The sequence below is a fragment of the Pseudophryne corroboree genome, chromosome 2 (genome assembly GCF_028390025.1).
Source record: "Pseudophryne corroboree isolate aPseCor3 chromosome 2, aPseCor3.hap2, whole genome shotgun sequence".
Classification (NCBI taxonomy): Eukaryota; Metazoa; Chordata; class Amphibia; order Anura; family Myobatrachidae; genus Pseudophryne; species Pseudophryne corroboree.
The window spans coordinates 379,119,929-379,135,305 of NC_086445.1; the positions used below are offsets into that span (position 1 = coordinate 379,119,929).

Sequence of the window (15,377 nt, forward strand, 5' to 3'; positions counted from 1 at the left end):
TCCTGCTGTTAGGCTACCCCGTTATGATCAAGGCCTCAGCAGGTGGCGGAGGGAAAGGCATGAGGATTGCTTGGGATGATGAAGAGACCAGGTGAGATGCAGTCCACAGTGCTAACCTTGATTAATGCTGCACTTACCAAATCCTGTGTCTTTTCCTTGTGAAAATGGGCTGATCTGTCACTTTAAAGTAATTTCAATCCTTTAATAGTTTGCCTTCGTCCTCCTCATTTCTTTCATTCTGCCCAAGCATAAAGACTTTTTCTATGTGCTATTGATTAAAAGATTTGTGACAGTGGACAAGCTCTCTTCAGTAAAGTGTTTTTCTATCTGAATGCTCACAAATGCAACCTTTTTGGACTATAGATCAATGTTTTAAATATGCCAAACTGCTACAGTATCTGACTTAACCACATAACCCCTGACCGTTGCTCTAGTACAGTGACTGCATATACATATACCTTGTGGATCTAATTCTCCATCTTATGCAGTGCTCTGTCTACATCTCACCTGCCTCAGGAGGTTGCGTCATCTGTCTACATCAGCGGTCCGAACTGCTAAACACAAGAAGCTAGTCACTTGCATCCCAGTAGTGTTGTCAAGTGGCAGTGGAGGCTAGTCTACAAGATGCATACTGTGTGTGCAACACCCATTCTTCTCATTTTATCCCTACCTACGTGTATTTTTGCTTTAAATACATATTATACTAGCTAGTGCTGTTTTGCGTGGCCTCAAACACATATTCAGCTGCGCCACAAAGCTGATCCACCAATTACAGAAGGGAATTCCAGTCTGGAACAAACCATGTTGCCATGAAAGAGGACCATATACATTAAAAAAAAAATTCTGTGCAGGGTAAATACTGGCTGCTTTAACATGTACTGTAGTCAGCTTTATTTTTACATTGCAATTTAGATTTCAGTTAGAACACAACACACCCAGATCTAAATCTCTGTGCACATGTTATATCTGCCCCACCTGCAGTGCAGCATGGTTTTGCCCAGATGTGTGCTTTTTTGCTTTATGTACTGTACAAACATGAATAAGGCCGATGGTTAGGTGTACAGTAGAATAGTGAAAACCACTTACAGGGTTTAAAACCCAGATTTTCACTTAATAGCAGATATTTTGGAAACCTCAAAATACCCACACATATATGGGTCTTTATGATACAACAAAAATACAGAATGTTTTCTTTAATTGCTTAGATTTTATTTTATAATGGAGGTTAGTGTTTGGTCTTAAAAGTTTTTAAGGCAAAACAAAATGTTGATCTGCTATAACTTTTCTACTACTAATAATTTTTATTGAATTTCAACTCCGAGTACTTACCTCCTCCGTTTTCATTTTTGTCCATCATTCCTGAACTAGTTCGGTCTTTCTTTTTATTGCTTATTTTTAGTACAGTACATTCTTACCCTCTTGTTTTCAGCATCAGCTGTATTATTTAGTCAGCATGTGTGCCACGTGTAGGGATGTAATGTTTATTTTGCTTTTGAAAAGGCTGGTGTACTTCTAGTTCATTTGATGCATTTTACCTGTGACTTGGTAATTGATGTACTAGTACAAAGGGGATACATTATGAAGGTTAAGAGGGGTGAGACCAAAGTGGTGTGTCGTCTGAGAGATGTCAGATATTCTCTAAGTGGGTTGACAGTAGTGGAAAAAAAAAGAAGAGGAATAAAGGTATGTACAATGTAAAGCACCAGGCAGGGCTCTGTGTTTAACTTGGAGTCTATATGAGTGTACAGCTTGTTTTTATGGTGTAATTGGTGCTGTTTGGCTCACCATATTGTACAGCTGCCATTATTGCTGATTTATACTCTTATAAACCGAAGGTTTCATAGCAAGCTGTTTGACAATCGGGAATGATATCACTGTTACAAGTGAACGACTGTTACGTTTCCGATATTTATAGTTTTGTTTATTGTTGCCCGGCTGAGTGCTTTCAGTTTAACGTGCCATCACCATGTGTTGCTGAAATGTGCATCTCCCCAGTATCCTTCTATGTGTGTGACCACATGTGTGTGTAGTGTGCAATTTTAATTAGTATTCAGGGCAATTTTATTATTAACTGTTTAGAAGGCTCTTACAAAATAATCTATTCTGAGTCCCAGCTTACTTCAGGTTTACCTGTCATCCGTTCACAGCCATTCTGTGTGCAGAAACCAGTGCTCATGAGACGGCAGCCTTTTGGTTGGAGCCTCATACTAGTTTCAGTTCATACTGGACATTAGTTACGCCTGTCCTATTTATACTTTACCGTACAATATAGAGTATAATGCATTGAGTTTATTAATTTTAATTGATATGTAACTACACTATTTAGAAAGTTTGTTGGAGAGTACATTAAATATTAGTGTAACATATCTGTTTGCTGTAATTTAATTTATTAATGCAATAGTGCACAGGTCTCATCTTTTGTATGACACAGGAATTGGCTTTCACTGTTGTCCACGCAGCCTGAAATGACATTAATACATAATATCTCCTGTTGTCAGCATACAGAAGTTGTTTTTATAGAAATACATAATATGCACAATATTACAATATTTCTAGATGCAAAGTGACCCCGGCCATAATATGATCACAATGAATTGGACAAGTATAGGACATGATGTTAAATGTAAAATGTAGATCTGTATTGTTGGCCTTTATATAGTCGTCTTTCAGTTGCACCAAAAGTGTTCACAGTTTAGCGCAACAGTTGTTGGCAGGTCTGCTAAATTAATGAAGACTCCTCCTTAAAGTAATTTGCTTTGTTTGAAAAGGTCCCACACACTTGCACATTAATTGGACACCCCATATACTATGTATGGTAAGGGGAAGTATGGTCTTTAAACATTTTCCTTTTCTTTTAGGAAAAATAATAATAACGCAAAAAATGAGTGATATTGATAATTTCTCATTAGTCTTACTTATACAACTACCAATACATGTTTTTACTCCTTCATTTTTAGGGAAGGCTTTAGGTTTTCTGCTCAAGAAGCAGCCTCAAGTTTTGGAGATGATCGGCTGTTAATTGAAAAATTCATCGACAACCCTCGACACATAGAAATCCAGGTCAGTATTAAACATCTTCAGTGATTCTTTTTGTTCAGTTAACCCTTCAACCCAACAAATGAAATTTTATGCCCATGACCCTTGCAAATAGTGAGAGTCTCACCCCTGCATGTCCTTGATTGCTCACAGCCCAGAGTTTGAATGTAAACTATTGTAGCCGGTGTAGATTGATTAGACAAACTACTTTGACAGAAGGGATATACAGATGTGTCTACATACACCTAGCCTCCCTTCAGGTTAATCAGCCCTTCTAGTCACTTCATGCCGAGGCGTGACTCTGTAGCGCCAAGCGTCTTTACGTGTGACTTTTTCTATTAAAATGCATCTTTTTGGCAAAATGCGAATAGGTCGCACAAGCAGCTTATGCTTATTAAAATGATATGCTGCTTGCCTATATTCTGTGTGTGAACATGGCTGTTTCTGCATACAAAATGGTGCTTTAAAGTGTTTTCATAGAAAACATTGTAATGGGCCGCAGCATGTCAATCATTTGGTAGATGGCAAAAGGCACAATTCTGCAGTTGCATGCAGGAGGCGCCTGTCTCGTACAGACGCAGCACTCTAATTTCACAGATGGTTGCAGGAGGCACCTATCTCCTACAGAAGCAGCACTCTGATCTCATAGAGGCATGCAGGAGGCGCCAATCTATTACAGAAACAGCACTCTGATTTCACAGATGCATGCAGGAGGCTCCTACTGTATATCTTGCAGATGCAGCACTCTGATTTGCAGAAGGCACCTATCTCTTACAGACGCAGCACTCTGATCTCACAGATGCATGCAGGAGGCACCTATCTCTTACAGACGCAGCACTCTGATCTCACAGATGCATGCAGGAGGCACCTATCTCTTACAGACGCAGCACTCTGATCTCACAGATGCATGCAGGAGGCGCCTATCTCCTACAGATGCAGCACTCTGATTTCACAGATGCATGCAGGAGGCACCTATCTCCTACAGAAACAGTACTCACATATGCATGCGGGAGGTGCTTACCTCCTACAGAAACAGCACTTTGATATCACAGATGCATGCAGGATGCGCCTTTCTCCTACAGACGCAGAACTCTGATCCCACAGATGCATGCAGGGTGCGCCTATTTCCTACAGACACAGCACTCTGATCTCACAGATGCATGCATGATGCGCCTATTTCCTGCAGACACAGCACTCTGATCTAACAGATGAATGCAGGAGGCGCCTATTTCCTCCAGACACCTCCTGCTGCATTAGCATTTTATTTGTACTGAATTGCACAGCCGCTTCCCTGCTACTCTGCAGTTGCATACAATTAGGAATCATGCTCATATTGCTATAGATATGTTAAAGCTAGTGATTTAATTTTTTTTACAAATTCTTCTGTCATTTTTCAAAATTTGTTTTATTTGTGATACTTTGTCATTTGCTTTTAGGTTCTGGCTGATAAACATGGTAATACACTCTGGCTAAATGAAAGAGAATGTTCCATCCAAAGGCGGAACCAGAAAGTTGTAGAGGAGGCGCCTAGGTGAGTTCTGTACTTTAGGACAACATGAGACGCACTTTGTTTGCCAGAGTTGACGTCATTCGTTGGGGTTGCTCTGAAGATCATGCTGATTTATTAGAAGTGAGAAGGGCTGTTTCTCCACCTTGTATGTGTAATTTTTATCTTCAGATATATATTTTACGTGTGTTCTAAAACAATTTAGTATTTTCTAATTGAAATGTTTGGAGATGAATCTATATAGTGTTTCTCTTAAGGGACAAAAAAATACATAATCACTGTGGTGTGCAATTCTAATGTAGAGTGCGTTGCTGCTAGTCATGAGTTGCCATTGTGCAGAAGGTACCTGATAATTCTGCAAGAGCTCTCATGCTTGTTTTATTAATATGTGATAATCATGCTGCTGTACAGTAACTTGACCAGGCTTGATTTTAATGTTGTAATGAAATTTGTAAAGTAATATGATTACTGGCACATACTGTAGTTTGCTGACAGAATTCTCACAATTGCTCATAGGGTCTGATTCATAGATAGACACAATGTCAATGTCAGACCCAGTGGAGAGATTTTAATTTAATTTTTTGCCTCTGTTCATGCATCTAAATCGCATAAGCCACAGTGCGTCTTGCGGATCTGAGACACAGCTAGTGGGCACCTCAATACTAATCCTTGCCACTGCAACATTTGCATGTTTTTGCGCAACTGATGCGTACGGGAAGGCATTTGCGACCTTCTTAAATTAGGACCATTGTCTGTTAATATATTTAGTTTACATCTACTTTGTGCCTCTTAAATAAAGAACATGGCTGGCATGCAGAGTGTCTTTTTAAAATAGTTTTGATTATGGTTTTATTTTAATAAACAGTTGTTTTATGCTTGACTGAGGAGGGTAACCTTGGTAATACAATTAATGAAATGTAATTTGCATTTTGCAAAAGTGTTTGATCATTTTGTATATAACAATATGTTAGATAAAGCACTGCTACTTCCTAATAAATGTTTGTGAGTTATAACTAGTAGAGGTGTTTTATTTTTTGTTGTCCTTTTAGATTTATTTTTATTATTGTTCTTGTAAAAATAAGATTTTGGTTACCTACCGATAAATCCTTTTCTCGTAGTCCGTAGAGGATGCTGGGGTCCACATTAGTACCATGGGGTATAGACAGGTCCACCAGGAGCCATTGGCACTTTAAGAGTTTGAGAGTGTGGGCTGGCTCCTCCCTCTATGCCCCTCCTACCAGACTCAGTCTAGTAACTGTGCCCGAGGAGATCGACATCTTCGAGAGAAGGATTTAACACAGATAGTGGTGAGATTCATACCAGCTCACACATACAAGGCACATCAAGCTATCCTGCTTGAAACTCAGCAACTGCTGAAACAGTACTTACCAAGTAACAATGCAGTACCTAACCAAAACTAAGTGGTACTGAACCAAAAAACATTTGCAGGAAAATGAAGCGCTGAGCGGGCGCCCAGCATCCTCTATGGACTACGAGAAAAAGATTTACCGGTAGGTAACCAAAATCCTATTTTCTCTTACGTCCTAGAGGATGCTGGGGTCCACATTAGTACCATGGGGATGTACCAAAGCTCCCAGAACGGGAGGGAGAGCGCAGAGGCTCCAGCAGAACTGATTGACTGAACTTCAGATCATCAGGGGCCAAAGTATCGAACTTGTAAAACTTTGCAAACGTGTTCGACCCAGACCAAGTTGCAGCTCGGCAAAGTTGCAATGCCGAGACACCCCGGGCAGCCGCCCAGGAAGACCCCACTTTACGAGTAGAGTGGGCCTTAACAGATTTTGGACACTGCAGTCCTGCCGTAGAATAAGCGTGCTGGATAGTGAACCTGATCCAGTGAGAGATCATCTGCATAGAAGCAGGACACCCAATTTTCTTGGGATCATATAGGAACAAACAGAGAGTCTGACTTTCTGTGATGAGAAGTTCTCTTCACATATATCTTCAGAGCCCTTACAACATCCAAGGACTTTGAAGTAATTGAGGAGTCCGTAGCCACTGGCACCACATTAGGCTGATATGAAATGCCGACACAACCTTCGGAAAAAACTGCTGATGTGTCCGGAGCTCAGCTCTATCTCCATGAAAGATCAAGTAAGGGCTTTTACAGGATAAAGCCCCGAATTTGGACACACGTCTAGCAGAAGCCAAGGCCAACAACGTGACCGCCTTCCATGTAAGAAATTTGACCTCTACCTCCTGTAGCGGTTCAAACCAAACCGACTGGAGGAACTGCAACACCACATTAAGGTCCCAAGGTGCCGTAGGCGGTACAAAGGGAGGTTGGATATGCAGAACTCCCTTCAAAAAGGTCTGAACCTCAGTGAGGGCAGCCATTTGGTTCTGAAAGAAAATGGATAGAGCCGAAATCTGGACCTTCACAGATCCTATCCTCAGGCCCATATCCACACCTGCTTGCAGGAAGAGGAGAAACTGTCCGAGTTGAAACTCCACTGTAGGAAACTTCTTGGATTCACACCAAGAGATATATTTTTTCCAAATACGATGGTAATGTTTAGACGTTACCCCTTTCCTAGCCTGTATGAGGGTAGGAATGACCTTCGGAATGCCCTCCCGAGCAAGTATCAGGCGCTCAACTTCCATGCCGTCCAACGTAGCCACGGTAAGTCTTGATAGGCGAACGGCCCCTGCTGCAGCAGGTCCTCCCGAAGAGGAAGAGGCCTTGGCTCTTCTTGCAGTAGATCCAGAAGGTCCGCGTACCAAACCCTTCTTAGCCAGTCTGGGGCAATGAGGATCGCTTGGACCCTTGTTTTCCTTATGAGCTTTAGGATTCTTGGGATGAGTTGGAGTGGTGGAAACACGTACACTGACTGGAACACCTACGGAGACATCAGGGCGTCCACTGCCACTGCTTGTGGGTCCCTCGACCTGGAACAATAACGCCAAAGCTTCTTGTTGAGACGAGAGGCCATAATGTCTATTTGGGGTAACCCCCAAAGATCTGTCATTTTCTTGAACACCTCCGGATGGAGACCCCACTCTCCTGGATGGAGATCGTGTCTGCTGAGGAAGTCTTCTTCCCAGTTGTCTACTCCCGGAATGAAGATGGCTGACAGCGCCAACGCGTGCTTTTCTGTCCAGAGGATTATTCCTGTCACCTCTGACATTGCCGCTCTGCTCTTCGTTCCGCCTTGTCGGTTTTTGTAAGCCACTGTTATGTTTTCCGACTGCACTTGAATGGCCCGATTCCTTAGAAGAGGGGCCGCCTGAAGAAGACCGTTGTAGACGGCTCTTAGTTCCAGAATGTTGATAGGCAGGCTGGCTTCCAGGCTTGACCACCTTCCTTGGAAGGTTACTCCTTGAGTGACTGCTCCCCAGCCCCGAAGACTCGCATCCGTGGTTAGAAGGACCCAGTCCTGAATCCCGAACCTGCGGCCCTCCACAAGGTGAGGCAATTGGAGCCACCAGAGGAGTGAAATCCTGGCCTTTGGCGACAGACGAACTCTCTGGTGCATGTGGAGATGATATCCTGACCATTTGTCCAGGAGATCCAGTTGGAAGGTCCTAGCGTGGAATCTCCCGTACTGGAGAGCCTCGTAAGAGGCCACCATCTTTCCCAATAGGCGAATGCACTGATGAACCGACACCCGGGCTGGCTTCAGGACATCCCGGACCATAGCTTGTATCAGCAACGCCTTTTCCTGTGGAAGAAACACCTTCTGCACGTCCGTATCCTGGATCATTCCCAGAAATGACAACCTCTGGGTTGGTTCCAAATGTGACTTTGGAAGGTTCAGAATCCAACCATGACTCTCGAGAAGTTGTGTTGTGAGAACAATGGACTGCAGCATCTTCTCCTTGGACGATGCTCCAGATATGGAATGATGTTAACACCCTGCTTGCGGAGGAGAACCATCATTTCTGCCATCACCGTGGTAAACACCCTTGGTGCTGTGGAGAGGCCGAATGGCAGGGTGTCAGGAATCAGCATTCAGTGATGTCTCACTTACCGGCGGGCTGGTGTGCAGGCCTCCGGAGGTCACGGCGCCAGTATGCGGCTGTATGAGCATCCTGTCTGCGGAGCGCAGTACCCACTATTGTGGTGAACCCCTGAAGTCCATTCTGCGGGTGCCCTCCAATGTACCAGCCATCTGCACAGCATGGGAGCCGCCATGACACTTGCGGTCAGCTGACCGGAGAGCACACAATCCTGCGCTGTTATTGCTCACATGATCCAAGTATACAATGACTGCCGACCAGGGGGTATAAGTCCAGAGCATCGGCTCAGTCTCATCACCTTGGAAAACGCGTCGCATTGCTGCATAGCGTCTCCTGTTTCCAGTTTCCAATCTCCAGTTTCCAATCTTCAGTTTCCAATCTCCAGTTTCCATTGATCTCCTTTTTCTGGCATCTCCAAGTGATCTCCCGGGTCTAGTATTCCTGTGGAACTACAGGTCCCAGCATTTACTTCAGCTCCAACTTCTGCTACAGTCAGCCTCCACCTTTTGCAGTAAGAGACTTTCTTCAGGTGCTATTCATTATCTTCACCTGTGTATGGTTAACTTGCATTCAGGTTTGTGCTATGGCATCTGGCACTTAATACAACCACTTAATATGTGTTTCAAGTTGTCTCCTGCTAAACCTTGCTTGGTTGTGGACTTTGCATTATAAACTGACTGTGTGGAGTATCGTTGCTGGTTTCCAAACCAACTGTGGGAGTGATCACCATCTGATTGCTATACTAGTTTCCAGACTAGTTAATTGCCTGTATTTCATTGCCTAATCACTTCTCTGGTTTCCAGATCAGCTAAATACCTGTGATTGTTTATTTCATCGTTGCCAGCATTTCTTGTACCATTCATCTCAAGTTTTCATCTGCTTCAATTACTGTTATACTCGTGAGCATTTAATAAACATCATTGCGCACATGCGCAGGAATCTCTTACAGCCTCCTCAGTTTCTCCATTGCACCACCACTGACCCACTAGTGCCCCCTCCGGGGACAGACATAACCACAGATCTGACACAGTGGCTAGAACTGGAAATGACAGTTCAGTAATGCGAAACGGAGATAAGCCTGATGCGGCAGCCAGATCGTAATGTGGAGGTACGCATCCTTGATATCCAGTGATACCAGGAATTCCCCCTCTTCCAGACCTGATATCACCGCCCTGAGAGACTCCATCTTGAACTTGAACTCCTTTAGAAAGGGGTTCAATGATTTTTGGTTCAGAATGGGCCTGACCGAACCATCCGGTTTCGGTATCACAAAAAGGTTCGAATAGTAACCTTTGTTCTGCATGTGAGGTGGTACTGGCACAATGACCTGTGCCGCCACCAGTTTTTGAACAGCGTCTTGTAATACAATGCTGTATGCCAACAGAGTTGGTAAGCCTGATTTGAAAAAGCGATGAGGAGGGAAACTCTGAAATTCCAGCCTGTATCCCTGGGACACAATATCTATCACCCATGGATCCAGGCTTGAAGATACCCAGACGTGACTGAAGTATCTGAGTCTCGTTCCCACTGGCCCCCACCTCCAGGCCGCGCGGTCCACCGTCATGCGGAGGACTTTGGCGTACCTGAAGCAGGCTTTTGTTCCTAGGACTTAACCCGACCTCCCCTAAAGAAGGTATTGGACATCCTTGCCTTTCTAGGCTTGTTAGGCCGAAAGGACTGCTTTGCAGATGAAGAGAAGGATTTCTTCAGAGCAGGTGCTGCTGAGGGAAGAAACGAAGACTTACCCGCTGTAGCCGTGGATATCAACGCGTCTAGAGCTTTCCCAAAGAGAGCCTGACCTGTATAGGGTAGGGACTCCACACTTTTTCTGGATTCCGCGTCGGCCGACCACTGGCGCAGCCACAGTCCCCGACGAGCTGAAACAGACATATAAGATATTCCCGCAGCCATGGAACCCAGGTCCTTCATGGATTCTACCATAAAACCTGCTGAATCATGTATGTTGCGTAAATATAATGCAACGTCATCCCTATCCATCGTATCCAAATCCTCAAGTAAGGCAGCCGACCACTTTACTATTGCCTTTGCAATCCATGCAGTAGCAATAGTAGGGCGTAATATGGCCCCAGAAGCAGTGTACATTGATTTTAAGTGTGTTATCAATTTACCTATCAGCCGTCTCCTTTAAGGCGGTAGATCCTGGAACAGGTAAAACCACCTTCTTTGAGAGTCTGGACACAGACGCGTCAACAATTGGCGGGTTTTCCCATTTTTTCCTATCCTCCTCAGGGAAAGGAAACGCCATCTGGACCCTTTTAGGGACCTGGCATTTTTTCTCAGGGTTTTCCCTTGCTTTTTCAAATATAGCATTCAATTCCTTTGACGCAGGGAAGGTTAGCGAGGTCTTTTTATTTTCAGTGAAAAAGGCCTCCTTAACCTGCTCAGGTGTGGTATCCTTAACATTCAACACATCCCTGATAGCCTCTATCAACAATTGCACCCCCTTTGCAAGAGATACGGACCCCCGCAACACATCCCCATCACCGTCTGTGGTGTCAGAATCAGTAACCGTGTCGTCTTGTGTGACATGCACAAGCGCACGTTTGTGGGGGTATATAGTGGGGCATCCTGAGGTACCAGAAACAGGCCATACTGCCATAGAACTCTGTAGTACCTGGGTTGCAGATTCATTACTTGCAACCCTGTCAGAAATCTGAGAAATCCAAGATTTTGTAGAGGAAAACCACTCAGGTTCCCTTGCTGGTATCTGTGCTAAACCAGTGCTATCCTGATTACATGGAATGGGATCATCCTGGGAGGATAAATCCTCTGCAGCATATGACACAGTATCCCTGGACATAGCTAAAGGAGACCACCAAACACTCCACACACACACACCCTGGTGAGGGCAGTCAGAGTTTCCCCCCCAAGAATGGCAAAAGAGACACAGAGATTGGAGCCAACCCACACACAGCGCTATTTAGCAAAGGGAGACCCCCTGTCAACGCCTACTGTGCTCTTTAATAGGACACACAGTCTTCTTACAGCCTTCCCTCCCTTCTACAACTCCCTGGTACAGTGTACTGATAGCTGGATTTGCTGTGGAGGGACCTGTTCTTACATTCAGCACTGAGCAGGCAGAAAAATGGCGCTGGAACGCTGCTGGGTCCACTCTGTGGAGAAGCTCCACCCCCTTAATGGCGCTGTCTTCCCGCTCTCCAAGGATTATACTGGCCTGAGGAAAAATGTGCTGGCTGAGATCCGCGTACCCCGACAGACTTCTGGACCAGTGTGGGGGTAAGCGCTGGCCCAGGGTGCCCTTTTACAACGCCGCACCATGTGCCTCTGAGCCTTCCCAGGAGCGCAGTTAATACTGCACTCCCTCCCCATTGCCGCCATCTTCACACCGGCCCCCCGCTTGCTACGGGGGGTCGGTGTTTCACTCACCACATCTTTGACTCTTTAAGGGGTTAGCGGCATGCTGCTGGGGTGAGCGGTCCCCTGTGGCGGAGAACGATCCGACCCCTCTGGAGCTCAGTGTCCAGTCAGCGGAGACAGTGGCTCAGACCCCGCAGGGCGGAGACTGCTCCCCCCCCCCTTAGTCCCTCGCTGCAGGCAGGCTGTTGCCAACAGCCTCCCTTTAAAAAAATAAACTCTAAAGATAAACTTTTCCAGGAAAGCTCTGTAGAGGTCCCCTAGCTGTGACCGGCTCCTCCAGGCACATTTTCTAAACTGAGTCTGGTAGGAGGGGCATAGAGGAAGGAGCCAGCCCACACTCTCAAACTCTTAAAGTGCCAATGTCTCCTGGTGGACCCGTCTATACTCCATGGTACTTATGTGGACCTCAGCATCCCCTAGGACGTAAGAGAAAGGCTTTGTTAGTAAGGGGCCCCTATTTGTTGATAGTAAGCTTTGAAGGCAACCTATTGTGGAAAAAGGGCAAGCTGTATTTAGAAAAGGCAGATGAGTTTCAATGTAGAGAAATGTAGGAGAAAGCATTTTTATGTTGGGGTATCCATACATTAAAGCAGACACATCTGGAGATATTAGAAGTGGCTAAGCATTTACGACTGCTGATAGACAATATACTGAGGGCCGTACAATGCAGGCAGCTGCTACATGAGCTTGGTATACATAAAAAGGAACCACCTCATAAGACGACAAACACGTTTACTATCAAATAAGCCACTGGGTAGATGGCATTTTGAGTATGGGGTAAAGTTTTGGGCAACTCTTGTATACAGTACTCCAGCTGATGCAGACCATGCTGGGATTTGTCATTCTTCAACAGTTTTAGTATGGTCAAATAGCAAAACTATGGCAAGGCATGCCGCGATGTGTAGTTCTACAGCAGTTGGAGAGCTTATTGCTCACCCCTGCCTTAGTGGCTCCTCACAGGGGAGTTTGTTTTGCCTTCTTCTAGATAAACACATCAGCAATTTCCAAAAAATTATACATTTTAAGTGTGTCTTTCTATCCTCTCTGTTTGACTATGTTTACTTTGTGTTGCCTTTTTGTTCCACGTGTGGATGAAATAACAAGTGTGAGTAAAAACACTACCTTGTTGTAGAGGAACTTCTGTTTAGATATTGGTGAGCCAACTGCATCCATAAATATTGTGGAAAAACCTACTGATTTAATGCCTACTATAGTTGAATTGTAATATATGACTGTATTTAGATGAATTTAGAGTTTTGTTTTTATATTTACCCCCCTTAACTAAAATACAAAAATAAATTAAAAATAAAGCATGTATAATAGGATTTTGGTACTTACCAGGTAAATCCTTTTCTTTGAATCCATAGGGGGCACTGGAGTACTCTTGGGATATGGACGGGCGTAGCCGAACAAGGGCACTGAATATTTAAATTTAGGACCCTCCCCCCCCTCCATATCCCCGAGTACCTCAGTGTACGACCTCAGTGTTTTTTACTGAGCGAACAGGAACGATATAGAGAGGTTGACAATGGAGAATACCTATAACATAACGGACAACACAATGTTGACCCATAACCTTACTGTCAACTAAACAGTTGACACCATAACCGATAGAACTTTATAATTTGAACCAATCGGTGAAAATGTGTTACCATAAGCTCCTCTGAGCTTAATATCAATGAAGTAAAACTTGTTACCCTAAGCTCCCTTGAGCTTAAAACAACCCCGGTAAAACTGCTCTGGGTGGGCGTCCAGTGCCCCCTATGGATTCAAAGAAAAGGATTTACCTGGTAAGTACCAAAATCCTATTTTCTTTATCATCCACTAGGGGTCACTGGAGTACTCTTGGGACGTACCAAAGCTTCCCTCGTGGGCGGGAGAGCTGTTTGATACTTGTAACAGTAGGCAGCCCAAAGCTAGATGCTGATGGCGCCACCATTTATAACGTGTAAACGTGCACAAACATGGTGCACATGAAGGCTATATAGCCGCGTTTTAGACACTCCACGACCCACTGGGTCTGACATTCCCACAGAACCTGTGGGATGAGCTATTACTGACGTAGGCGATTGTAACTTAGCCTTAAAGTAAACCTGACTTGTAGTCATTATTATTACCCAACTGGATAATGTCTGCTAAGAAACTGGCTAACCCCAGTTGGCAGTATCATAGAGAACAAACAACGTATTCATATCACGTACTGTTGACGTTCGGGACATATATAAACGCGTAATGCGTGTACCACATTCAGAATTCTAGAATGTGCTGTCCACACAGGAACCCCTATTGGTATATTGATGTGAAGAATACGAAAGCGTGATTCGTCCGAAGATCTGCTTTGTCATGAGAAAACTCAAATACGGTGGCTTGGAATACAAGGCACCCAAATATGAAAACAAAACCCTTGCCGAAGCCAAGGCTATAAGAAAATTGTTTTCCAAAGTGAGAAACTTAATTCCCATTTGTTGAAAGGGTTCAAAATATGAAAACTGTAAGAAATCTGAACCCAACTTCAAGTCGCCTGGCGCTGTAGGTGGGATAAATAGAGTGTGAACTTTGATGACACCTTGTAGAAAGATGTGTACAGACGCCAATAGAGGCAAACGTCTTTGAAAATAAGTTTACCACACAGATACCTGCACTCTTCGTGCAGATCAACGCAGTTTTCCATTCCACCCCGTTTAACAGAATACGGGTTACTTGAAGGATGATGTTGGAAACTTCCGAGGTTTACAACCTATGTAAGCCCACGAAATTTTGTAAAAATGAGCTGCCTTAAACGGCTTACTATTTCGTAACATGGTTAGTATAACCGATACTGTAATGCTCAATTTCTTAAGAGGGCGGTCTGCACCCTCACCCCGTCAACCGCAGCTGCGGTACATAGATAATAGGTACATAGGTAACTATGGGTAAACTAACGTTCCCTGATGTAACAGGTTGGACGTATTATGAGCGGGCCAAGATCGTGTGCAAGTATTCCTTGAAAATTCGAGAAGCAAACTTCTCCGAAACCCATGAGCTACCACCAGTATGACTGTGACAAACTGTCTTATGAGCCGTTTTGACAACGGAGAGAGCAGCGGAAACTGGTGGAGCCAGATACACGATGCTGAATGACCACATGAATGTGAGAGACTCCACCGCCACTGCCCTTGTGATCTGTTTTGTACACATACTGAGCTTTTGTAATTGTGGCGAGATGCCATCATGTATACTTGAGGGTAACCCCCTTCTGTGGACTCACATATGAAACACCTCTGGATTTAATGTCCAGTTTTCAGGATCCAAATCCTGACGGGTGAGATCCTCTGTCTAACAGATGTCCACTCACGTAATGATCTCTTGACATTTTCACATAATGGTGTTCTAAGCCATTGAGGATTTGAGTCACATGCTGCATTATCATGCGGCTTTTTGGTTCTCACTGGTTGTTGTGTATGCAACTGCCGTT

General features: G+C 44.3%; 1 protein-coding gene across 4 annotated transcripts in view; it reads left to right on the forward strand.

Annotated features, from left to right (window-relative positions):
• Positions 1-15,377, forward strand: part of PCCA (propionyl-CoA carboxylase subunit alpha) — a 972,421-nt gene that overhangs the window by 366,990 nt on the left and 590,054 nt on the right. For all 4 annotated transcript variants that reach the window (XM_063953234.1, XM_063953235.1, XM_063953233.1 and 1 more), the window contains exons 9-11: positions 13-91; positions 2,958-3,060; positions 4,473-4,567. In XM_063953234.1, coding sequence (XP_063809304.1) covers positions 13-91; positions 2,958-3,060; positions 4,473-4,567 — 277 coding nt within the window. The remainder of the gene's footprint in view (positions 1-12; positions 92-2,957; positions 3,061-4,472; positions 4,568-15,377) is intronic.